At 42.5% G+C, this 26,627-nt stretch overlaps 2 protein-coding genes across 3 annotated transcripts in view; one reads left to right on the plus strand and one right to left on the minus strand.

The window, feature by feature from the left end:
• Positions 1–26,627, minus strand: part of DOCK11 (dedicator of cytokinesis 11) — a 183,821-nt gene that overhangs the window by 39,386 nt on the left and 117,808 nt on the right. For both annotated transcript variants that reach the window (XM_087859834.1, XM_087859833.1), the window contains 11 exons: positions 26,288–26,404; positions 24,641–24,716; positions 23,970–24,079; positions 21,663–21,774; positions 15,719–15,785; positions 14,226–14,273; positions 12,732–12,874; positions 11,336–11,451; positions 10,286–10,423; positions 5,119–5,301; positions 2,340–2,453 (listed from right to left, as the gene is read on the minus strand). In XM_087859834.1, coding sequence (XP_087715960.1) covers positions 2,340–2,453; positions 5,119–5,301; positions 10,286–10,423; positions 11,336–11,451; positions 12,732–12,874; positions 14,226–14,273; positions 15,719–15,785; positions 21,663–21,774; positions 23,970–24,079; positions 24,641–24,716; positions 26,288–26,404 — 1,224 coding nt within the window. The remainder of the gene's footprint in view (positions 1–2,339; positions 2,454–5,118; positions 5,302–10,285; positions 10,424–11,335; positions 11,452–12,731; positions 12,875–14,225; positions 14,274–15,718; positions 15,786–21,662; positions 21,775–23,969; positions 24,080–24,640; positions 24,717–26,287; positions 26,405–26,627) is intronic.
• LOC148106876 (uncharacterized) lies at positions 17,680–19,049 on the plus strand. Its single transcript, XM_087859835.1, has one exon. The coding sequence runs from the start codon at positions 17,715–17,717 to the stop codon at positions 19,047–19,049; it is 1,335 nt and encodes a 444-aa protein (XP_087715961.1). The 5' UTR covers positions 17,680–17,714.

Here is a 26,627-nt window from a genome sequence, read left to right on the forward strand (position 1 = left end):
ACAGCGTGGAGCCCAACCCAGGGCTTGAACTCACAACCCCGAGATCAAGACCTGAGCTGAGATCAAGAGCCAGACACTTAGCTGACTGAGTCATCCAGGTGCCCCTAAAGAGCTTTAAATTAATTCCTTTTAAAATGTCCAACTAGCTCAGGCTTCAAAGGCTCTACAGTTGATGGCAATATACCCACAATACATCAAAGCAGGGGTTCTGAAGCCAGACTGGCTCTGAACTCTAGCCTGTCTGCTGTAAATTCTCCGGCCATGAGAATTACTTGCCATTATTGTGTAATTTTAGTTACAAGAGTAACTAAAGATTGACAGCTTACTATGTATCAGGCAATGGTCTAAGTGCCTTACATGTTTTAATTTTTCCAGCAACCCTATGAAATAAGTACTGTTATCATTCATTTAACCCATGGGAAAACTGAGGCACACAGCAGTTAACGAGCTCGGCCAAAGTGTCACAGTTGGTTAAGTCGTGGTGACAGGATTTACGCCCAGACATCCTGGTTCCAGAGCAGTGATCTCAGCCACTCCTCCATACAGACAAGCGTACCTACCCCATTCAACAATCACCACAAACACTAAGGTAAAAACCATCCTGCAAACATTTCCACTTCTACAACTAAAAGGTCATGAATCACAGAACACTCTAAAGCATTTACTAGCTTCTCTTGGAGTGTTGCTTTGTTCTCCAAACCCACTAAGCTAGTTCCCTCTTCATCCTGGCCACTATTAAGAAAGTACAATCACGGGCGCCTGCGTGGCTCAGTTGTGTCTGCCTTTGGCTCAGATCATGATCCCGGAGTCCTGGGATCGAGTCCCACATCGGGCTCCCTGCTCAGTGAGGAGTCTGCTTCTCCGTCTGCCCTTCACCCTGCTCGTGTTCTCTCTTGCTCTCAGATAAATAAATAAAATCTTAAAAAAAAAAGAAAGTACTATCACTTCCTCTTAACTCCAGTCCAGTAATCACAATTATCTGTAGGATTCAAAGATGAGTAAGGGACAAGTAAAGGGGGGTTAGGGAGCTTTCCAATGTGAATATAGCTACATGTGGAGGACACGGTTTTTAAAAGTACGTTCTTGATCCCTTTAAAAATAATAATTGTGTCCAAGAAGGTTCTTCCTTTTTTTTTTAACTTTTATTTAAATTTAATTAGCCAACATACGGTACATCCTTAATTTCAATCCCATTTACTGGGGTAAAGGCACACCTTGTTGTCATAGGGTTTAGCGGTAATGACAGCCCTACCAGAATAAAACTAAGAAATGAGTCATGACAAAGATTCTTATCAAAGTCAGCCACAACAGACCTTGCTTACTTTGAGAAAGAGGCTAATCCGACTTTCATATAACATAGAATTAAGAATGGTAATAACTGGTAAAATAAATTTCAGGGTGGAAGACCCTAAATGACACCAATTGTTTCTGTAATCGTGGGGTTAGTTGGAGCATACATCTTGCAGGGAACCAGAAGAACTGGCTGAAAAGCAAACTTTCCCAGCCTGACAAGGGCTGGCACTATTCAGTGGGGCTGGGTTTTTTTTTTTCAGCCTAAACAACATTCCTATGGGAATTATTTTTTTGGTACATAGACTCTACATGCTCCAAACATCAAGTATGCTGTGACTGGGAGCCTTTTTTTTTTCTTCCAGTTTTTTTACAAAATATTGTTAAATTATCCTGGAGGATGACCTTTCCCAAGAATGGGGATGATTCCTTTGGGACGAAAAGTCTTCTACTGGCAAAAGATTCTTTTTCCCTTGCACACATGCATCACTGGAGAGCAGAAACTGTTCTCCGTGCAACAAGACAAGTACATTTGTACAGTGTTATAGGTTGTCAGTATATAGGTGAGAATGAGGGATGGCGGTCAGGGTCTTGGGCTTGGCCTTAGCCAGCTGGTACCTAAGAACAACAGTCTTGGGTTTGCCAATATGTATCTAGGGCAAGCCATAAGCAGCGAACGGAGGATTCCTGGAACCCAGGGCTTCAGTAACCCATATCATAAATGGTAATAACTCTCCGAACGAGAAGCCATTTGTTTTCTGAGCAAGTTTAGAAATCAAGCTCAGAAAAAAATTCCAATCCTACCAGCTATAATAACTATGTATCCACAATACAGTCATTCCTCCATCCAGTCAGATAATTTTGAAGATGTGCGGCGTACCAGGCCGTGTTCTAGGTGCTGGCGACACAGAGCTGTACGAGACAACGCCCGTGTCCTATACACTCGACCCTCTCAAGAGCTGGGAGTCCAACGACAGCGTAACTAGAGGAGTGCGAACTTCTCTGACACGGAAGGTGGGTCTAGTTTACTCCTTGAAGTGAGCACATACCTTCATGGGTCTGTCACTGTTGGCAAAATTATTGATGATGAAGAGGGACTCCTGAAATCGTGACCCTCCGCTAAGCGCCACGTCGGCTATCAGCTGGCTCACCGCGATGATGATCTGTGGAAGGAAGGACACGCTGTTGAACAGAGGCTGCTTATTTTCATCATGGTGGAAGCCCATAAGCAGCCGTATCAACTGTTCCTTTGCAAAGTGCTACCCGGTTCCATCGTAATCTGTTTTCTTCAGACATGAGGGTTTACATTCTTCTAGCGAAAGAGCGACTTCAAAAGGCCCCAGTTGCAAATCATATTCTGCCTTTTCTTGGTTAGATGCGAACGACTGTTCACAACTCCTAGCACAGCTAGATCTAAAACGGCTTACGAGATCATGAACTGATAGGACGGCGGTCAGGTCTCCGCGGTGACTCTGCGGGCTGGGTAGTCACTATGGCAAAGCTGGGGACAGATGACATTTTTCTTGGATGGTTTCTCATTGCCTTTCACTAGTTGATTTCAGTGGGCCGGACTCCCAACGGCGGCCCCTCAGCTCCCTTCCTGGTTTCTGGCTCGGCTCTCTCCAGTTCAGACGGCAGGACACAGAAGGGCCTTAGGTGGTGGTTTGAATCTTTCAAGCTCCCTTGGATGACCGCCTACACGACTCATGCTACGGGGTTGCTGGCTGGGTGCTTTATTTCCGCTTGCGGGAAGCAGGGTTCTGGGGGAGCTGTGAGTGCAGGCTCTGGAGTCAAACTGCCTTAGATTCAGCTTTCGACTTAATCGATTCTTCACTGGGTGCCTTTGGGAAAGTTATTTCCCCCTCCTGTGCCTCACTGTCCTCATTGGTAATACGGGGAGGATGACAATACTGATACTTGATATCAATACTTGATAGCGCTGTTATGAAAGTGAAAGAGATCATCATGATAATACTAGTTAACCCTTCATTGAGCACTTACTGTGTGCCAGAGATGGTTTTAAGTCTTCCCATTTATTAATGCATTTATATTTCAACACATGACTCGAGAGAACTGATGTTCTGACCCCGAAGAATGGACCTTAATGGGGAATTGCTGGCATACTGGCACGTTTACTACAGAAGAGTTTTGGGGAAGGTGGTCTTTAAGTGGCGCCTCATAAACGTAAACAGCAAAAGCCCTAACAGGTAACGCTGGCCCTCGTAGCCCAAAGTAACTATGTGGCAGATTTTTATAGGAAGCATCTCCCTCTGTCAGATTTTCCCATTCCCAATGACGTTTCTAGAACGCCGTTTATGGTTGCTTCCCCATTTCTAACCTAGTCTCCAATAAACAACACCAATGGAACAGACCATGGCTGGGAACAAGACGGAAATACGACCAAGGATTTCCCATAGGGCAAAGATGCCTAGTGAGTCAAGGAGTCCCATCCGTGGTTTGGCTCAGAGCGGTTTCACCCAACAAGCAAAAGAAATGTAGATGTTAAATGACAACTACCACGCGCTAAGTGCCCCTTACACACGTGCTAGGCACGGTGCCTGGCACTACAGACTTTCTGTTTGACCCTCACGGCAGCCCTGCAAGGTGAACTATACCTGCTTCATTTTACAGATGAGGCAAAAAGCTCAAGACAGACTGAGTCACTGGCCTGGGGTCACACAATAAGTAGTAGCTGAACTGGGATTTAAACCCAGGTAGGGGGGCGCCTGGGTGGCTCAATCGGTGAAGCGTCTGCCTTCGGCTTGGGTCATGATCCCAGCGTCCTGGGATCGAGCCCCGCATCGGGCTCCCTCTTCAGCGGGGAGCCTGCTTCTCCCTTTGCTCCTCCCCCTGCTCATGCTTTCTCTCCCTCTCTCTCTCTCTCAAATAAATAAAATCTTAAAAAAAAAAAAAACCAGGTAGGTCTGATTCCAAAGTTCAGGCTTGCCACTAAACCTGGAGCCGTCTCTCATTTTTCGCTAACTGGGCATGCTGGAACAGGAAAAAACAAACTAAATTACTTGTTACGGTAACAGCCAGTTATCAACCAGCTGTGCTATCTAACAGAGATTTTGTTTGGTATTTCATCATTTCTTTTAACCCTCACGAAACCCTGGAGGTAGGCACAGACATTTACCGCCAGCGTGCACACGAAGCAGTTGAGGCACTGAGAGACTATGGAGGTGCACACGGTCACACAGTGAGCGGCACTCCCGGAATCCGAACTAGAGTCCGTGCCCTTGACACCCACGCTCTAGAGCAGGGCTGCCCGACAGAAATAGGGTGTGAGCCACAGAGGCGACTTTAAACTGTCCAGTAGCCACATGAAAAGGTAAAAAGACACAGGTGAAATGTAATAAATTTCACTTAACCCAATTATGTCCAAAATATCACTTCAACACACAGTCAATATAAAACAACTGAGAATTTTTACTTTTTTTTTGTACTTGGTCTTCAAAAGCCAATGTGTAGTCTATATTTACAACACATCTTTATTTGGACTAGCCAGGTTTCAAGGGCTAACTGGCCATATGTGGCTAAGAGCTATTGTACTGGACCGAGTATCTTTAGGTCTTGAGCTAGAGGCTAAAGATTGAACCAAGAAAGAACAGGAGTGGGGGCACCTGGGTGGCTCAGTCGGTGAAGCGTCTGCCTTTGGCTCAGGTCATGACCCCAAGGTCCTGGGATTGAGTCCCACATCGGGCTCCTTGCTCCTCCCTCTCCCTCTGCCCCTCCCCCCCCAATGCATACTCTTTCTCTCTCAAATAAATAAATAAAGTCTTAAAAAAAAAAAAAAAAGAAAGAGCAGGAGCATTGATTTTCACAGACCTGCAGATGTGTCCTCAAAAAGGTTTTCCTTTTGGTATACTCAAAGTTGTTTCTCATCAGAAGATACAAAAGTGCAGATGCTTCGTTCCTCGTCGAGCTAATCTTCGAGGTGCAGCACTTCAAAACCTCATAGCAAAATGCAGCACACATGTTCACCCTTCCTTTGAAAAAGGCTGAGGGAAACTAAAGAACAGGAAAAACATTAAGTATCTGAAAACCCAATCACAAAAATCAATCAACTATCAAATGCCTACTATATTCTCTCAAAACTGTACCGGGTGCAGGGGCGCCTGGGTGGCTCAGTCGGTGAAGTGTCTGCCTTTGTCTCTGGTCATGATCTTGGGATCCTGGGATCAGGCCCTGTGTCAGGCTCCCCACTCAGAGGGGAGTTTGCTTCTCCCTCTGCCTCTCCCCCAGGCTTATGTTCACCCTCTCTTTCTCTCTCAGATAAATACATAAAATCTTAAAAAAAAAAAAAAACCCTGTAGTGGGTGCTTTGAGGATACAAAACCAACACAAGGCTAGGGCTCTGCTCTAGAGACCCAGAGACCGGCATGTGTTAATAACAGAACAATTCAGGGGCACCTGGGTGGCTCAGTCAGTTGGGCGTCTGCCTTGGGCTCGGGTTGTAGTCCCGGGGTCCTGGGATTGAGCCCCGCATCAGGCTCCCTGCTCAGCAGGGAGTCTGCTTCTCCCTCTGCACCCCACCCCCCACTCATGCTCTCTCTCTTTCTCTCTCTCGCTTGTTCTCTTGCTCTCAAGCAAATAAAATATTTTAAAAAATAACAGAACAATTCCAGTCCGTATACAGGTCAGTACGAAAATGTGCGGTACTGACTATAAATGTGACGGACCCGAGAAGAACTCACAGTGGTCTGGAAGAGATGATGAATAGGTTCTTGATACTATGTATTTAATGAATGGCTGGGAAGGTGAATGACTGATGGGTGTCAGTTTGGGCTTTGACACTGGGAAGGGCAATCTGCGCTGCTTACTCTTTTGCTTTATATTCAAACAGTTCCGTACATTGTGAACTCCCAAATGCTGAGAAAATTATAGTGGGCATCTATCCATCAAGTAAAGCTGTTCTCTTAGCGAAATGAGGCAGACGTGAGATGTGCACCCCCAAGCATACACGCGTGCATTTTCTACTCGCAAAAAGCGTGGAGTAGAAGACATTTTGGCATTAGAGTACAGAAGTGATGCTCAATCTTCAAGACAGCCAAATGGCTATTACTTGGAAAATGTATTCAGTCTGCATTGTGGAAGAGAAACTGTTCACACGACATAGGCTGCTTACGATCTCCCATGCGTCCATTCCGACGGAAGCTTCAGGTGTACACAGTGGGTTTTTTCAGGGAGTGTGAAGCTAGAGGGCCACCCTTTCAAAATCATTCCTTGGCAATCTTGAATTTAAAGCCATGTTACAGGAAACCCCCCCTTTTTTAAGTCATCTCTACACCCAACGTGGGACTCAAACTCATGACCCCGAGATCAAGAGTCACATGCTTTACTGACTAAGCCAGCCAGGCATCCCAGGAATCTACTCCTTTTTATCACCTTAACACCAAGTGCAAATGCTGTGCAGATAATGAATGTTTAATGAATGTTTTCTGATCGGCAATTGGGAAGTCCCGTCAATAGTTTCACCAGATTAGACCACATCTTGCCGGGCAAGATATTCTAGTATGAGAACAAAGGTGTAAGGGAGGGCACGGGAGTAGTGTAGTTAATCCACTATAATTAGCCTCTACCTCCACCTACTTCTCTGACTGGGCAAGGGCCAGAATCATCAACGACCTCCTGCCAATCCCAGTGGGCTCCCTTTCCCCCTTATCTTATTAGACCACTCCATACCTCATAATAATGGCAGGACTGTTTTCTCCTTTGGCTTCCATGATATCCCTCTTTTTTGCCTTTCTGCCCACTTCCATAGCTGTTCCCTCTCATCTCCACAGATTTCTTTTCCAGCCCCTTCTAGATTGTTTTTCTCCAATGTACTGCTTGCTCTTGACCTCTTTTTTTGTTGTTGTTGGTTCTTCCTCTACATACTCTCCAGGGGAAATTAAACCACTCCCATGGCTTCAATTACCACTCATATGCTGATGATCTCCCTAGTCTACTATGCTCCAGCTAAACTGGGCCTTTCAGTTCCCAGAATTTTCAGTTCTTTCCCAGCTCCGGGCCTTTGCATACGCATGTCCTTCTTCCTAGAGTGCTCTTCCTTGAGCTTTTCAAACACTTGGCCCCTTTTCATACTTCAGGTCTCATTTTAAAAGGGACAAGCCTATCTAAAGTAAGGTATCTCTGCGGCACCTAGGTGGCTCAGTTGGTTAAATGTCCAACTCTTGATTTAGGCTCAGGTCATGCATGATCTCAGGGTTGTGAGATGAGGCCTGGCATCGGGCTCTGTGCTAGGCATGAAGCCTGCTTAAGATTCCCTCTCTCCGTCTTCCTCTGCTCCTCCTCCCACCCCCACTTATGCATGCTCTCTCTCTCTAAAAAAATAAAACTAAAGTAAGGCATCTCCTACAAATCATTATTCTCTATCTTAGCACCTTGGTTCCTTCCTAGAACTTTTTTTTCTTTAAGATTTTATTTATTTATTTGACAGAGAGAGAGACCGCCAGCGAGAGAGGGAACACAAGCAGGGGGAGTGGGAGAGGAAGAAGCAGGCTCCCAGCGGAGGAGCCCGACGTGGGGCTCGATCCAGAACGCCGGGATCACACCCTGAGCCGAAGGCAGACGCTTAATGACTGAGCCACCCAGGCACCCCCCTTCCTAGAACTTTTAATTACTATTTTACTTACTTATTTTTTCTCCCAACTCCATTAGACTAGAAGCTTCATGAGGGCAGAGACTATGTTTCTTTTGTATCCCCACCATTGTATCTCTAGTACCCAGTACAGTGCCAGGCAGAGAAACGGTGTTCAATAAATACAGGGTGGGTGGATGGATGGATGGATGGATGGGTGGACGATGACTTCAAATCTAGCTTTCTAATCCAGATCTCTCTCCAGAGCAAAGATCTACATATCCAACTGCCAATCCTGACAGCTCTAACTGGATGTCCTAAAGGCACCTTAAATTCAACAGGTCCGCAAAACAGAACTCATTAACTTTTACCCCAAATGTAGTCTTTTCTCTGTATTTCACATTACCCACCCCGCTTCATCATCCAGTCAGTGAACTGATGACCAAATCCTCTCAATTCAATTTCTTTACCGTGTCTTATGTCTGTCTTTGACTCTCCACCTCCACGGTCATTTTCACCGTCGCTAATACTTTAGGTCCTCATCTCTTATCTAGCTTATTGTAGTAAGTCTCTTCCCGCCTTTATTTAGGATTGCCACCAATCCACCTTCCACCCTACTGCTGAGAGTTTTCCACGCCGGCACCAATCTGCTCTTACTACAAATCTAATCATGTTGGTCCCATGCTCCCGGAGGGCTAAAAGATGAAGTCTAACTCCTAAGATGAGTACATAATCACCTGGTCCCCATGAACCTCTTCAGTCTCATCTCTCTCTCACTCAGTCCCTGCTAAGTTCTATCGCTACCGCTGTGAAGAAACTTTTGCTAAATTAGAACATTTCCCCTCCTCCTGCCCACCCTCAGTTCCCTGTATAGACTTCTTTTATTCTAGCAGTATTTGTGGATGTGCGTGCATAAATGTGCGTATGTTTCCCTCTACTGGACAATAAGCCCTTGGACTGTATCCTGACACAGTGTCTAACACCAGTAAGTTCCTACCCGGTAACTGTTTGGTTGATGTATTATTTCTGAATCTCTTTCCCTTAGTTGCTTATAACATGCTTGTGTTGAATTCAATTCTCCACATACATCTTTATTCAAAAATTATATTAAGGAGGGGTGCCTGGGTGGCTCAGTGGGTTAAGCATCTGCCTTCAGCTCAGCTCATGATCCCAAGGTCCTGGGATTGAGTCCCGCATCGGGCTCCCTGCACAGTGGGGAGCCCGTTTCTCCCTCTTCCTCTGCCCCTCCTTCCACTCGTGTTCTCTCTTGCTTCCTCTCTCTTCCCTCCCTCAAATAAATAATTTAAAAAAATTATATTGGGGTGCCTGGGTGGCTCAGTCAGTTAAGTGTCTGCCTTAGCCTGGGGTCATGATGTCAGGGTCCAGGGCTCGAGCCCCACGTTGGGCTTCCTGCTCAGTCGGGAGTCTACTTCTCCCTCTCCCTCTGCCCCTCTGCTCATGCTCTCTCTCTGTGTCAAATAAATAAGTAAAATCTTTAAAAAATAAAAAAATTACATTAAATATTAAATACTTAATATTATTAAATATTAAATATTTAAATTACATTAAATAAAAATTAAAAAATACATTAAAAATCAACCTTCAAATCCACCCAAGCTCCATGTCGAGTAAATGCAATAAGCTACCACACAATAATGATGGACCAGGTTGTCCAGGCTCAGTTATCCCACTACACAAGTCAATTAATTGAATTTCTTTGTCTTGTTGGAGTTTCATACCAGAGTAGCGGCCTCGACCGTAGCTTTCCATAATTGTAACTCCATCCTGGTTTATGATGCTTTTTATTACGTTTAAAAGCTATCAAAAACAGAGCAGAAATAAATTTTGGCTCTCTGTTTCGGTCAGATTTATTCCTAAAAGCCTGGTCTGAGGTTAGCGTTGAGATGAGGTACACAGCCTGAACATTTAGAGCCCGCAGACGCAATTAGCATTGAAGGCCGAATTCATTCGTCCGAAGGCGTATTGAGTGCCTACCATTTGCAGGCTATGATACAAGACCCTGGGGTTCGAGAACCTGATCTCCACTTTCCACGGGCTAATACCGGAGCGCGAGGATTAACTTCTATATCCTCGGCAGGAGAATACTTTCAAAAGACGCGCACTAGAAGAAAAACTGGCGAAGTTGGTAATTTGAAAATGATACTTTTCATCGGAGCCCGCTGAAAAGGGGAAGGAGTGGCGATGCGGAATAAAGAGCGTGTCCAGACTTTACGGGGTTCTTGGATGGGCCCTCTTCGTGTATTTTGCCGTTCTGTACCCGTACATACAAAGGCGGGACCTTCATAGCTTCGTGATCTGATGTTCGTGGATGTCATCCCATGCCCCGAGCTGCCCTCTTTCCTGGCTGCCACGGAGGGGGCCCGCGAGCAGCTATGAAGCTCTCCTCCTTACCTTACTGATGAAAGCTCGCAGCGAGGCAAAAACATGTTTCAGCGACACCTCAGATTGTCCATTTTTAAGGAAAGCCAGATGAATATCAAATACTTTTTTCATTAATGGGTTGTGGCCATCATTATTTAAAAGTTGACTCTACAAAACATAAAAAAAAAAAATTGGGGGGCTCCTGGGTGGCTCAGTCGGTGAAGCGTCTGCCTTTGGCTCAGGTCATGATCTCAGGATTGTGAGATCAAGTCCCAAGTGGGCTCCGTGCTGGGTGTGGAATCTGCTTAAGATTCTCTCTCTCTCTCTCTCTCTCTCTCCCTCTGCCCCTACTCCGCCCTCTCTCTCTCTCTCTCAAAAAAGTAAACTTGGAGGGCTGAAGCAATTAACTGCATTACATAGAGAAGAGGAAAGAAAATAATTAACTGTAACTTGGGAAAGCAAGCAAGATTTTTCACTTTTGAGTTCTCCCGCTCACATTACAGTATGTGACAGTTACATCATTTTTACCCTTCAAAGCACTCTCCTGGGACCTCATTTTACTCCCTCAACAACCTGCAAGATCATGGCTTTCGCCTTCTTTTTAAAATCCTAGCAATGCCGATTTGTGTTGAGAGGCAAACATCTGAGAAAAAGCACTGAACGCCTGGCCAGGGAAGCCAGCCAGCCTGCCTGGCCACCGTCAAGCCTGACAAAACACCTCCTCACCATGGGCATTTGGGCAAACCGGTTCAATCCTAATTCGAGCTAAAAATGACTGCATATATTAATAAAAGTGTGACAGAAAATGGGTTTTCAATACACACAGAAAATCAAACCACAGAAGTTCAGAGGTAGAAGGAAGCTTAAGAGCAAATGAGTCCCAACCCCTCCCTTTATGGATGTGGCAAGTGAGTCTCCGAGAATCCCCAAGGTCGCACAGTAGCCAAACGAGGTCTGCCATCCAAGTTTCCAGACTGTTCATTCGGGGCTTTTCCACTACACTACACTTCCTCTGACTAATTGGTTTTTGTAGAGTGCTTTCTTTATGACACCAACTGAATTTTGACTTCTCATTTGTACCTTGAAACACTGGGTGAAAAATGAGATGGTATCTAGCACTGTTAGGGAAACTTCCGTAGCAGTATTGCCTTCAAGAAGGGCCTGATGGAAAATGTCTGCTTCGGTTGTCGTAGAGCCTAAGATTTAAAAAAAAAAGGAAATTAAAAACTGCCCCATGCAGAGAATCACATGACAGTTTTGAATGATTTTTCCCCCCCAAAGACTCAGGGAGAGATGAGCAAGAAGAAAGGAGGTTCTCAATATCCACAGACCTAATAAGCCTCACTGTATTTATTCCTTAATCAAATATGATCCTGGTTCATCGATTCCACTCATTCTCACTTCAGCTCTGTACCAACAGCCCTGCAACACATAATTAGGTGTGTCCGCTTCTTTGGAGACAAGATTTCAGGGATGAACTTGGGTGATGTAACTAGGGAAAACGATGGTGACGTAAGCAGGAATAAGAGAGGAAATTAGGTGTGCAAAAATGAGAACGGTGACCTCACATATGCGGTGCCCTATGGCCAGATGTTTCTAGTTATGCCGATGTTAGGGGACTTGTTTCTACATCAGAAGAAAAACAAAGCATCTGGGCGGACTGAAGGAATTAGGTCCGTTGTATTTTTACAAGTGACAAGAGCAAAGCCGAAGGATGTAAAACTTGCATTTTTTTTTAAGGTCTTAAGTCTATTATTAGCTCAGGGTCCATCTGCTCAAGACATTTGTTTTTATTATTAGTCCTTATCACAAAGCCAGTTTGGCTGGTTTCCTTTTCTGCAACCTCCAGAGGACTATATGGAAATGAAAGATTTCTCTTTGACTTTTTATTAATATTTGCTTTTCAGAGGATCACTTCCATTTACATAACCCTCTAGCTTTCCCAGCTGGTCAACATTTCTTTCCTTGTCCTATTCTCCTTGTCAATATTTCAACACAGGTGAAATATACCTTTGGCAAAATAGTGTTTACAGGTCCTTCATTTTTGCAGTCAGCTCGGCAGGTGTAATCCCTTAAAATCATTGAATGAACAGATATTACACAGACTAAACAAATATTAGAGATACTATTACATTAAGATGCCATCATTTGCATTGAAGTTTAATAGTAGGAATGAAGGATATCCGGTGTAAAATAATACGATGAGAACAGCAATTCAGTGGGAAAAACTTAGTTTCTTTAATACTGAACTAAGACAGAAACTACCATTACTTAAAAATCACTGGAAAATCCATGCATATTTTAGGAGATGTTCCTGTATGATGAAAGGATTGAATATAAACACAGAGATATGCAAATAGATCCACGTATGCGAAGTCATTTCCAATCGTATTGGTGACTGAAGCTAGAATTTCTCAAGGTGACATAGCATTACATGTATGTTTCAAATGGGTATCCTACCCACATTTGCACTTACTGTGATTAAGTGTAAATGAACTTTCCAGGCTGCTAAGATGCTGAAGTCGGGCCTGCATGACCCCTGATCTGTTTCGAAGAGCTGGCATGGTCTGCGATTTTCGGTCTATTCCAAAGTGCTTTGACAGCCAGGCATCATGCACCCTAAAATAAATCCTAAAGTTAGAAAATGGAGTACTCTAATACTAGATCCCAATGTTCAGTTTTTTAAATTAAAAAAAAAAACTAATAAATGATGAGGTTTCCACATCAACAGTATACTGTGTTCGATATTCTATCTACTATTACTTAGCTTAAATGAGGCAGCACTGGAAATTGTATGCAGTTTTCGCGTATATTTAAGAGTTTTCGCTATGAGAATATAATTAAAGAATTTAGAAAAAGCTTCTTACTTCCCTCCTTCTCCTCAAAACAATCAGAGTCAAGTGCCAACACTCCATAAGATTCAGTCTTTTGTCAAAAGGCGAGGAAGGGCGAGAGTCCCGGAAAAATAGTGAGAGGGTTGCTCAGAGTGGAAACGAGGTGGGGAGAACTCCCGGGGTTAGGTGTGCGAGAAGGAATGCCAATCGAATCTGTTTCTGGCCTGGAGTTAAACCTGGATCAGACATGTTTACTCAACATGTCTGTTACTAGCATGTGTGCCAACTTTTGTTTTCCTTCAGTTTTAAGATTCCCTTAAAAAAAATTATAGCTGGGTCATATGGGAACTCAGGAAGAAAAAGAGTTGGTCTGTCCTCTAGTAAACAGAGTGGGAGAGCCAGCGGAATCGTCGAGATTAAGGCTCATGGTGGTAGTTACCGTGCCGGCTCCGAGTCACGGGAAAGACAGTGGAATCTTCACCCGAATCACCCACTATCGGGATGTTGCCGACACTCAGCTAGGAACTCCACCCAAAGCGCCTGCTTAGTTTCTGGAAGTGCCATGGACTTTAACTTTTAAAAAAGGACTCTATGTGAGCTCCCTAACTCTACCCCCCAAAAATAGATCTTATTGAAATGAGGCATCTTTTCCTTAGGGTCCCTCAAACATGTTTTGAAGTATTTATTTCATTAAGACTTAGGTGGCCGAAAGAAGAAAACAGCTAATAGAGGATGCGTGTCCCAGTTGCTGTTGTGGATTTCTATTTACCTTAGCAACTGAAGTCAATATTGACAGGTTGTTGATAAAAGTGCAGACCTTGCAGTTGTCCCCACTTTATGATTTCCTGCCTTGCCCTGGATCTAAACCCCTTCTCACCCCTTTCAGAAAAGACAAGCATCTGTTCTAGGATTAGAACAGAAACTCCGCGTGTCACGCTAACCACTAGCCTTCGGAAAACTTAAAAATATATCAGTTCACACTAGTTTAATTTACGGTTTGAGTTGAAACATGTTAAATAAATCACAGGTAACTTCCTGTGATCGCAAAATGAAGAATCTCGGTTTTACGTGGCATGATCAAGACTGCCATCTGTTGGAAGAGAAGGAAAAAAAGTGGAAACTGCGGCGGGAATTACCTTGCGATGTTTCTTTTCCCCATATATCTGAAGTGAAACAAACATACTCTAGAAAGAAAAACAACAGCACGTTAGTGAAATAGTGCCATGCTTCACATTTTAACAAGTAATATTTGAAAATTCACGTGTTACAAAGAATGGCCTATTTAAAACATATTACAATAATATGTTTTGGTATACAGACATATACACGTAACTACTTGTGGGTTTGCCATATTACAGCTTTCTAGATTTATTCGCTACAACTACCTTAGCCACAAAAAGCTCCATGTCTTCGCATACAATTCTAACGACATTAAAAAGCCTGTCAATGCAAATGATTCCACATTGTGCTCTAAAACGTTTCATAGCAAAGATCTCCAGTTTAGCCATTAATAACTAAAAAGAAAAAAAAAGTTTCTTAAGCCCTAAAACTTGGAGCAATTGCTATATTTTTATAATGGCATTAAAATACCTTGTATGAATCAAAAATCTCAAACACATCCAGAAATTGGGAGGATAGCATACTAAACTCCCATGTACCCAGCACCCACCAGCTTCAACGGTTATCAACTTAGGGCCATTCTTGTTTATCCTCTACTCTGAGCAGGTGTCCTGCTCTCCCTCCACCCTCCCTACCTCCTGTATTTCTTTTGAAGCAAACCCCCAACATCATATATTTTCATGAGTAAATATTTTGGCATAGTTTTTGAAAACTGTAACTGCCGTTTTGTTTGCTGATGTTTTCTGCAAAATTCTGGAAGACTTTACTATGCGCCGATTATCCTCTTTTTATTTTGAAAGACATGCACATAAGAACATCATTTATGCGTGTTCTTTCTTTCTTTCTTTTCAAAGTAAGCTCAGTGCCCAAAGTGGGGCTTGAACTCAATGACCCCGAGATCAAGAGTCACGTGTTCTACCGACTGAGCCAGCCAGGAGTCCCTGTGTGCTATTTATCTAAAAATTTCTTAGATTTCATTCTAATTTTTCTTCTAGCTTTCAGTAAGGATGTACAGATAGCTCAGCAAACAATCGGACAACTTCCCACCTCCACCTAGGAAACAAGACTGGATTTTCCCCCAACCGCCTTGGAATAGAGATTGAAAATATATATATATATATATATGCATTTCTGAAGCCGGTAGAATTACTCAGCTCTACAAAGGAGTACAAATTCTAAATTCCAGTAATTGAAGCTGCTCCATTAAAGCCAGCATCTGCTCCAAATGAATGCTTTTGGACAGCTGATGCCACTTCTAGTTTTCCAGATCACAGAGAGACTGCTGCTGGGCTGAACGGTGGTCTATTATTAGCTAATTTCTCTGATATCATAAGTATTCCATCTCCATGTTTTCTTCCATCTGCATGAAGCACCGGTGTGCTAGCCTCGATGCTACCAAGATAGTTGAATATTTCCTACCCTATTAGCAAATAGGCTGTTGGGGGAAAAAAGGTAACGTTTAACCCCCAAATAAGGAGAGAATTTATGAAAATAAATTAATATAACTTACTCTAGAAGTATGAGAATGTTTATGAGCTCCTGAGGAGACACTTTATTCCAGTAAGTTAGGAGAGTATCTGAAAATGGAATAAATAAAGTGGTGGATCTTGAAATAAGTAGAGTAAATAGCACAGTACACCCCAAAGTACCAATAACCTCGTTTCCACAACCATCAACTCACAGCCAGTTGTTTCATCCATCCTCCTCTCTCAGCTCACTCTCAGCTCAATACACACACTGTATTTGTTTGAATTAATTCCAAATGTATTGCTTTATCTGTAATTATTTTAACAATTATTTTTATTTACTTTGTAAATATTCTTTTGGATGGCTGATACTAATTTTCATATCATCCCTGAAGACAGAGGAAGGGAAAGAGACCTGGGGTTTTTAATGAACCTCCTAAAATTTTATGCAACATGGTGTGCTTATGCATATTTTTTGGAATGGAGGGTCAAGTACCTTTGCCTGCTATTCAAAGGGCTCTGTGAACCAAAAAGTTTGAGAACTTTAAACTTTAGGGGAAGAGATTATTTTTTCCTCTTTGCCTTTGCATTATAAACTCTGAAAGCCCTGGTATGTAAATACACACACACACACACACACACACACACACACACACACGAGTTAAAAACAAAACAACAGCCTGAATGAAAATGGAGTTGCTTATGCTCCGCCCCACATCACCAAACCAAGACAATTACAGTTTCTGCTCTCCCAGGAATGGAATCTTAAACCAGTCAATTGGGAATCATCTGATCAGCACTAGTAAGGTAAGCCGCCTGATAGAGCCCTGGCATCCCCTAAACAAAAGTGACTTTGCAATAACCAACCCACTTTCTTTCCCTATATAAACTTCCTTGCTCTAGCTTCCTCCTACCTCTAAAAGTCTTTTCATTTTGTACAGCTCCTCAGGACTTCTCTCTGTCTGCTAGATTGGATGCTACCTGATTCTAATCAATTTTTTTGCTCAAATAAACTCTTAAAAACATGCCTGTTTATCTTTTAACCATATATCCACATGGATATATCGAACTATTCCAGATATAAAAGTCCCTTAAATCTATCACATATACTTCTCTTTTGACCTGCTTCTTTACTTCCAACATAGTGATTTACTGAGATTAAAAAAAAAGAAAGAAAAATACTGCTGCCACTCAACTCTCCATTCTTTTTTTATTTTTTTAAAGATTTTATTTTTAAGTAATACCAATGCCCAAAGTGGGGCTAGAACTCAACTCCGAGGTCCTGTTGCACGCTCTACCCACTGAATCAGACAGGCGCCCCTGTCCATTGCTTTTTTATGTTCCTCAGATATAGCTAATGATGCCAGTAGCTCTTAAATGTAAAAAGTTAAAGGTATCACACAAGTGGCAAATGACAAAACTGCCCACCCAGCTACAACGGGTGCAAGACAGGGCTGGAAGACAAGACAATGTTGGCCAAACGGAGGGGGGTAGGGGAGGGAGGAATGTAGGGATTTTGACTTTACTTCCAACTGTTTTTAAAGCCACGAGTATTGCTACTTTGCAAAACACTGATCCTCAAGAATAAAATGCTAAAATAGCACCAAATTAGATTTGTTTTAAAAAATAAAGCGAGCAGGGACTTCCGGTCTCCCCCCACTCCTGCCTTGGATTGCCCCGCTGCTCGGAGAAGCCCGGATCCCCCAGAAGCCACTGGGTTTCCGGCCTCTCCGCCTCTCGTCGAAGCTTGGCGTGAAGGCGCCATCTTAACGGTCTCGCGCACCGGCTCTTCCCGCCAAACAGCTGGGGCTTCCTTTCCACCCAAAACACCGGGACTTTCTGCCCATCCCTGAACCACCCCTGCGCCAGCCCTGCGCCCAGAGGCAGCTTCGCAGAAGGTCTGTAAAAGGGGTAAAGGCCTCATCCCAGCCGCGGCTTAACTGTAGTCAGCAGCTCCTCCGCCATTTTCTCGGCAGCGGCGGTAGCGCTGTCAAGCCGCTGGCCCGTCTCAACCGTTTCCAAATCCCAAATCGGTGAGACATGATGCAGGCTGGGAACATGGGTGGAGGAGACAGGGGAGGTGGTAAGAAACCTCCAGGAAGAGATAAATTACGGTTTAGTGTATGTGATGTGTCGTCTGACGATTTTAAAAAAACCTGGCTCACGCTAAAAGAGCTTCATGACAAAGAGCTACACCGTTTACAGGCAAAATTAGCCAGTTTGAGGAAAGAGCGATTGGCAGACGGAAGGTGGACGGGCTCCATAACCAAAATTAAAGAGCTGACCGAACAACAGAAAGTCCTTAGCAGCACCATTCATGACTTGCGAGATCAATTAAATGCAAAAGTATGTGACCGCTGTACGCTGAATGAAAGCTACAGGAACACACTACAGCAAGAATTTTATGATATCCAACAACAAAATCTTCACTTTATTGCTGAGCTTACTGAAGAAAGGAATAGGTTAAGAGAAGAAAATAAAAAGCTTTCTGCAAGACTGAATCAGCAGCGGTTTCACCCTTCTTTTTCTGATAGCGATGATGAGGATTTCGTTCCCTGTACTCAAAGGTCCGTGCCAGTTTTTTCGGTCAAGGAGCCTTCCCCAGGAACTCCGGTGCATCTGCCTAGCAGATTGATAAAGCAATCACAGACGACATCTGGACAAAAGGAACGACGACGAAGTCCTAAGTTTTCGATTCCGTTTTATAGTCAGGACCTCTTCGAGGAGCCAGAGACCTCTTCCCAGAAGATTTCTTCTAATAGCGCTAAGCCTAACACAGAGAGCAGTGCCCATCAGAAGTCACCTGGAGGTTTTCCTGTAACATCTACACTTGGTCCTCAAAGCGGGCATGGATTTCAAGATGTTTCAAACCTTCCTGAAGACAAGCTTGGCCAGCCAAAAAGGAAACAGATCTTCACCCAGAAGACCTCCACACAGAAGACGTCCTCGCAAAAGTGTGAAACTCAGATGGACTTCTCTTGGAGCCTTTCCAGTATTTCTAACACAGAAAACCCCACTACTCAAGTCATATCTGAAACTTCAGAAGACAATATGCCTGATTATAACGGAAGTTCATTTCCCCCTTTTACACAGAGTAAGGAAAAGCCTCCTGTAACTGTATTTCCCTTTGACTATACTTTAAAAGCTAGTGGGAGAAGAAGATCAAAGAGTGGTGTTGCTAAATACAACATTGGGTTTTCTGTAAGAGATTGCACCCAGACACCTTCCACTGGACGATCCACTGTGAAGAATGCTAATAAACCTACAGGTACAGGGTATGATGCCGATAAGCCACAAGGTGATACCCAAAGTTCCATCTCGGGGTCTGCAATAAAGAGAAAAGCCAGAATACAGCCAGGAAGAGGGGGAAAGTAGCTTTCCCTCATCCTCTCAAGGAAGATGCTTTTCTTTTATGAGAGGACAGTCTTCCTGTCAATTCAGACTGTGTAACTGATTACCCCTGACTCTGATTCCATTTCTCAGGAAATAATAAGATAATAAGAACAAAAAAAGTTTGGCAAATGACTAAGACTTTGAAACAGTGAATTATTGCCAGTTAATAGAATAGAGCCACAAATAGAGAAGGAAATTCATTCTTTAGAATCCCTCTACTTCCATATAAAAGTGTAGAGGTCTGCCATCTTTTTGTTGAAATTAAGTTACTACTGTTTATGAACCAATAAAAAAGCCAAGCGAGGACCTGAAGAGTGTGGACTTACAAAAGTTCAACATTTAAATGCATATAGAGTGACTAAAATATTTACCAGACAAGACAAAGTAACTAGAATGCATCCATTGAGAAAGATCCAGAAGCAGATTTTTTCAGAATAAAATGAATATGACTTTACATGTACAAAAGATAAAGAGGAGATGTGACACGGACTATATACTAGTTATTAAAAATGTGCTTTTAAAAATCAAAAAGCAAGAGCAGAAGAAAGAAAAACCTAAAGAGCAAAAAACCAAATATTCAGCAAGCAAGGTCAACATTTAGAAGAGGAACAGAACCGTGAAGTTCTCAAGAAACAAAGCAGTTATGGTCTTATCCATGACATTAAAAAAGCAGCCAGAGACTTGTCCCTGGTTATCACAGTATATGGCGTGAGAGTGTGTTTGCTTGTGCACGCATGCACGTGTGCCTGTGTATGCACGTGTGTGCACAAGCATTCTACTGGAGTGGAGGAGAGGAGAAGTAGCAGTGCATTTCCCCCCACTCCTTTCCCCACCCCCTCCTTTTTTTCTCCTCCTGCCCCCAACTTAATTTCCCTGGGCTGTGGTGGTGGTATTCAACGACTTTTTTTTTCTGTTTTTTTTTTTTTTCCAGGTGTCTCTTAGGCCTTTTTTTTTAAAACAAATTTACTAAGAGAATTCATGTGCCAGAAAACCCATTTACATAGTGCACAACACAATAGTTTATAGTATTTTCAAAGAGTTGTAAAACCATCACCCCAGTTTTAGAATATTTTCATCACCTTAAAAAGAAACCCCGTACACATTAGCAGTCACTTTCCATGTTTGCCCACTTTTCACCTTGTAGGAAGACAAAAACAGTGAGCTGTGGCTGACTGATCCACTATCTCTCAGAATGAAATACCACCGGGGTTAAAAATGATCTCCCTTTCTTTCTTTCTTTACCAAAACAGGGAGGTACATCATACAGTCTCAATATAATCTTTGACTTTTACTCTAAATTATATAGTCTTAGAATTTAAGGATTATAGCTGTTTTTCTATTGTTTTATTAATATATTCTAGAATTTATTATTCATATATAGCTATTTTTAAGGTCCCTGATAATTATCAAATTATTTAATGTTTTTATAGCTTGCCTTATTTAAAAGATTTAAATATTTAAAATATTTAAATACAAAAATATTTAAACACAAAAATATTTAAAATATTTAAAATAGAATATTTAAACATGTTTAAGTATATTTAAAAATAAAGTATTTAAAAATATTTAAAAATATTTAAAAATATTTAAAAACAAAAATATTTAAAATAAAGCAAAAAATAGAAAATAAGTAAAATATAATGATTACGATAATCAGAACCCAGGTGCTTTTATGTTCTTCGTTCCTGCATACATGTTTTTTTAGTAAAAATATTGAGAAAAGGAAGAAGAGGGAAGGAGTTGTGTAAGTAAATGTGATATTTGGGAATAAGATAACCTTCTGATTTGACTTCCAGAGGACACACAGTTTATGAAAACCCTTTGGTTATTCTATCATATCAAGAACTGGTAATCCTAGTAAAGAATACAACCGTATGCTAAGGGGGAAAACCTGGAGCCTGGAGAACAGCCTGACACCACACAGTGCTGTGCGCTGGCCTACGAAGATAACAGCGGCGTTCCCGACCCTCAGAGAACCCTTCCTGTCTTTCTGTTTGCTTTTGGTTTTCCAAATCCTGGGTCAAATAAAAGCTAAAGTCTTAAATAAGACTTCTAGTTATTATTTCCTTCTGTTTACATTGGTCATTTAATGCATATAAGCTCTGCATGAAAAAAATACGTTTAGCACTTTTAAAACTACTGTTTCATTTTAGAAATCAATTTTTAAATAAAAAAAAAATAGTTCATGAACATGAGAGACTATGGACTCCAGGAGACAAACTGAGGGCTTCAGAGGGGAGGGGGTGGGGGAATGGGATAGACCGGTGATGGGTAGTAAGGAGGGCACGTATTGCATGGTGCACTGGGTGTTATACGCAAGTAATGAATCCTGGAACATTACATCAAAAACTAGGGATGTACTGTATGGTGACTAACATAACATAATTAAAAAAATAGTTCAAAGAATCAAACCTGTATGACCCAAATGAACCTATTTTAAGTTAGAAGTAGAGGAACGTTTTAAGGCCAGAGTCTTCAACGATCTGTTTCTAATGTGCCCGTGTTTTACATATAGGTGATGATCAAATACTGGTTGCATGAACCTGTGAGGGCGGATGTCAAGTAGAGACCATGCTTCATAAGCTGGTAACTCACCTTCAGAAATCATTTTTACTATATACAAGTAGCACATTAAGAGGCTTCTGATTTCATACTGATCCAATCGGTTATACTGGGATACACTACTCCTTGTGGAACTCTGTCGGGTCTGTAATAGAAAGACAGGACTTTTGTCAAACATGATTGGTACTATAGTTTCCCATAGCCTTTAACTCAATAACTATTTGCATCATTAGTCCTGTTTGGGAAAATTCTAAGCCTAAATCCAAATTTTCTATCCCACTTGGAAGGTAAAAGAGCGGAATCATTCTTTGTTGCTACCGCACAGAGCACCGCCACTAGAAATTACCTGGGGGTCTTCACCAAGATAACAGTGTGTTTCATTCCTGTAATGTGTTTTAGTAGTAGTAAAAAATTAAACCATATGTGACTATTCCAGGAAAAATAGCTGGTACATGGAGGAGGAACTTAACTAAGGTATATGGAAGCACAGAAACATTTTAAGCTCTTTCAATTTGAGTCTTTCAGAGTTTATTAATTAAAATCCAACCTACAAATAATAGGTCAGGAAATCTGTATTTCTTAAAAAGGGCTAATGTTACAAGATAATTACATGATGAAGAATCCAGTAATAATTTAAAACTACAGCTTCTACAAACTAGTGATGTTCCTTTTAATGACTTGTTAAAATATCAGTTGTTAAGCATGACAAGATCTGACTTATTTGGGGATTTATATGAATAGAGTATTAATCTAAAGAATTTACCTTATTAAAAGCCAGTTCTTCCACAGCTGAGCTAAACTGGGCTGGAGATACGCATTTACAAAACCAGGATTTACTAAGAACAAACTTTCACTTGGAGCAAAACACCTAGGTTCTGAATGTTTGCTAGCTATGTGATTATTAGCAAGTCATTTAGCTTCTTTGTTCTTTATCTGCCTTACCTAGGGTAGTGTCTGTTGACAGAATTCTAAATGATGTAAAACAGGAACCTTTGTGAATAAATTACTATTTACCCCAAGCCTCAAGGAAGTATATTCCAGTGGTTCTCAAGGGGCGGTTCCCAACCAGCAGCATCAGCACCACCTGGGAACTTGGAAATACAAATTAGCAGGCCCCATCCCAGACTGAATCAGAAACTCGGGGGGTGAGGGCCAGCCATCTGTTTTTATTAAGCCCCCCCAGGTGATTCTGATGCATGCTAAGAAAGCCACGATATAGGAGAAACATTGCTGGAATCAGAAAACCCGGATGCAGGTCTGGCCTGCCATAGCTGTGTGGTTGTCCTAAGTCACAGCCTCAGTTCTCATTCACAAATGAGTGGGAATTTATTATTTTTATGCGCCTTCCAACCCTAATTTTATATGATTCTGTGAATCTACGTAGCAGCATGACACAGCTTTATTGGTCTAAAATGAAGTTTCTCAGGGCACCTGGGTGGCTCAGGGTTAAGCGTCTGCCTCAGGCTCAGGTCATGATCCCAGGGTCCTGGGATCGAACCCCACATTGGGCTCCCTGCTCAGTGGGGAGCCTGCTTCTCCCTCTCCTTCTACTGCTCCCCCTGCTTGAGTTCTCTCGCTCTCTCTGTCACATAAATAAATAAAATCTTTTTTAAAAAATTAAGTTTCTCAGGAGCCTGGGTGGCTCAGGGGGTTAAGCGTCTGACTTTTTTTCGGCTCAGGTCGTGACCTCAGGGTCGTGAGATCGAGCCCCACATTGGGCTCTGTGCTGCGTGTAGAGCCTGCTTAAGAGTCTCTCTCCCCCCCTCTCCCTCTGCCGCTCCCCCACCCCCACCCCCACCCCCACCACTTGCTCTTCCTTTGTCTCAAAATGAAAATAAAATAAAATGAGGTTTCTCTGTCTCAAGGAAGACATATCCCAAATTTTAATGTTAGAGAATATATTCTGATTAAGTGATGATGGGATGCTGAGATCATCAATTTGGAGGCTTAATTTTTTTTTCTCCCATGTTAACTACTCTTACAAAAGAATGAAAGGCTGAATTAACCCTGCCAAGAAGGGATTTAAATGACAAGGTGCATTAGATATTTTAAACTTGAACCTTCCCTCTCTAGAACAGGTTACAGTGTACGAGGATTAAAGGAGGTATTCAAAGTTAGAACTCTTAATGATGAATGCCTTATCCTCCATAAACAGTTTTAAATATCCAAGTAGCAGCTGCCATGACAGGAAGCAACCACGGCAACATCCAAGAATTATGGGGTGCTTTTTACAGATCCAGACAGACTACAGGAGGGTAGAGAGCCTTTTATTTATCTAAAAAGACAGACTATTGTAGCCTAGCATATCCCTAGGGCTACCCCTCATATTTAGGTTCTTACATTTTCAACAGTTCCGCTCTGATCTGGAAATCCTGTTGCTCCTTCTGGGATGAGGGAACCTCTTGAATCCTCCCTCTTGATTCCATGTCCATTTTGAAAAGCCCCATAAGCTGGAAAAAGCCAAGTCCTTGTTAACAACCAGAAGAATAGTCAAAGAATATTTTTAAAAATAAGTACTGGGTTAATTGAAAGATAGATTTTAGGGAATAGATCTTGGTCTTCTAAAATGTGAAGTTTCTATTTTATATCAAAACACCACTTTTTTAAACCACTTGAAATAGTTCACTACGTATGAAACTACAAGAGGTTCCCCGGAAGTAATAAATGAAAGCCACACAATTTGAGAGCGAGTTTTACAGATAAGGAAACTTGGGCCCAGAAAAGGGAAGTGTCTTGGCTAAGACGGAGACAGATAGGATCGGAAACCAGTGTTCTTCTCATTAGCCTTTATTTTGTCAATATACCAAAGCTACATTTTAAACAAGCTTAGATAAGGAAACTTAAGCAAAAAAAAAAAAAAGTGGCTGCAAGTGTGAGTCAGATTTAATTAAACTTCAGAAGAGACCATGCTATGTAGAGTTGTTACGATGACGTATTTCGAAAATACAGAGCAGTACACGGTGCCTTCCTACACAACTATGCAATGTATAATCTTGAAAGGACTTAATTACCAGTGTCTTTGTCAGTGCTCAGACTCCCTCTATTTGTAGGTGAAGTGAAGCCACATGCAAACTCATCCCTGGATGCCTGTAACACAATGTGACACATCTGTCATTTCAACAAATCTGTACACGAGGATGAGAAATCGGAATTAACAGAATGAGAGGGCACCCTAACTCTAAACGAAGCTCACTGTCAAAGTCTGGACCAGGTATCACCGTTGGCATTTAGGTGACGTCTCTTTAAAAACGGGGCACTAGTGTACTTTGCAAGCAGGACCTCTGGCCGAGTAGCAGAACCCTAGATGCCTGGTAAAAGCGGCAACGGTTGCAGTCCCATCATGGCTCAGTAATCCTCCTTGAATGCTAGGAGGGGTGTGACCAGAAGCCCTAGATGAATTTGAGCTACAGAAGAAAGAACAGAGAAGTAAAATACTTCCACATCTCACTGTTGAATGTTGTGGAGGGAGCGTAAGCGTGAGTTACTGCGATTGTGAAAAAGACCAGCCTAAAACCCAGGGAGATAATGCAGCACCCACATTTAGCTGATGTCCCAAATCGGGAGCTTTAGGCAATAAAGCCAGCAGGGAGGCTTAAAAGCAGCTTTCTCGGGAACCCCAGGCCGCCTGGACGAATCGACTAGGACATTTGATAGGGGTAATTTCCAAAGGGAGGTGTAAAGGACGCAGTTGAACCTCGGAAAGCGGGAAGGTGATCCTGGGCCGTTCGGAACACGGAGTGGGGGCAGGGCAGGACTTGATAGTCCCTCTGGGCAGACTACAAAGCATAGCACACACTTTAATAGGGTGACTGGTAAAAGGGAGCATATCCAGAAGAGTGTAACCAAGATTGTCAAGGGTTTGGGAAGGACAAAAGATGAAGTGGAGATACCTGGTCGGGAGAAAAACTTAGAAGGCACTCGTGCAAGGGGTATCACGTGGAGGTGGGAACAGATGTGTGCTCTGGATCTCTAAGAAGGCAAAACTGGGACAAGTAGATAAGAAAACCTTTTAGGTCTAACGGGAGAAGGAGAGTTTTAATTATTACAAAGGCAAAATGTTGTTTTGCCAAATGGGAGACTGGTCACCCTCTGAAGTTCCTTTTAACACGAAGATTCTAAAGGGAGAAAAAAGCACAGACCAGTTGTGCTGAGCTAAAAGCAACTCACAGAAGAGCTAAAAGGAGGCTGTCCCAGGAAGGGAGAAGCAAAGGCATACAGTTTCCCCCCGGTGCCTCACACTTTGGAAGTGAAGAATCCTTCCTTCAGTTTTCAGGTTGAGTGTGAAGGTAAAGTAAATCTTACAACACTGGGTGCAAGGGATTCTTGGTATTCTCTCGGACCTTGTTACTCAGAGTGTGGTCCTTGGACCAGAAGCAGGCCAAAGTGTGTTAGAAACGCACAGTCTCAAACTCCACCACAGGCCTACCGAGTTAGAGTCTCGGTTTTAACAAAACCCCCAGTTGATCAGTATGCACATTAAAGTAGGAGAAGCAGGGGCACCTGGTGGCTCTGAATCACTGTTCTAGAAAAAAAGTATTAACTGTAAAAATGGAATGAAAAGTAATGATTAAGGTAGAGACCATACAGCCTATGACCACAATTCCAAACGCAGTCAATGGAATGGGATGAAACGCCAGTGGAAGCACGTCACTACTTACAGAGTTAGGCGTGCCTGCACAGGAGTACAAGGTGTCGCGGCCTGCTAGCCGCTGTATGTTGTCCAAGAGCAGTCCAACAAACGGCAGGTACAGTTGCGCAATTTTGGCCTGTTGGTTCTGAAAAGTAATTATCCAAAGCTTAGTAGGTATATACTATGTCCACATCACACATAAAGCTGGCCCCATCTATCAGTTTCAAGGCTCAAAGTGGACTAAAACCCGCAGCAAATTAGTGAAGCATGAGGCTGTCTATGCTTATAAGCCTCCGAACCCATAGCCACAGAACTTTCTTGGTATTTGGATTTACGCACGATACGGAGTCGAATCACATCCCTCAGGA

Source organism: Ursus americanus, chromosome X, assembly GCF_024610735.1.
Source record: "Ursus americanus isolate L20-20 chromosome X, mUrsAme1.1.p, whole genome shotgun sequence".
NCBI lineage: Eukaryota > Metazoa > Chordata > Mammalia > Carnivora > Ursidae > Ursus > Ursus americanus.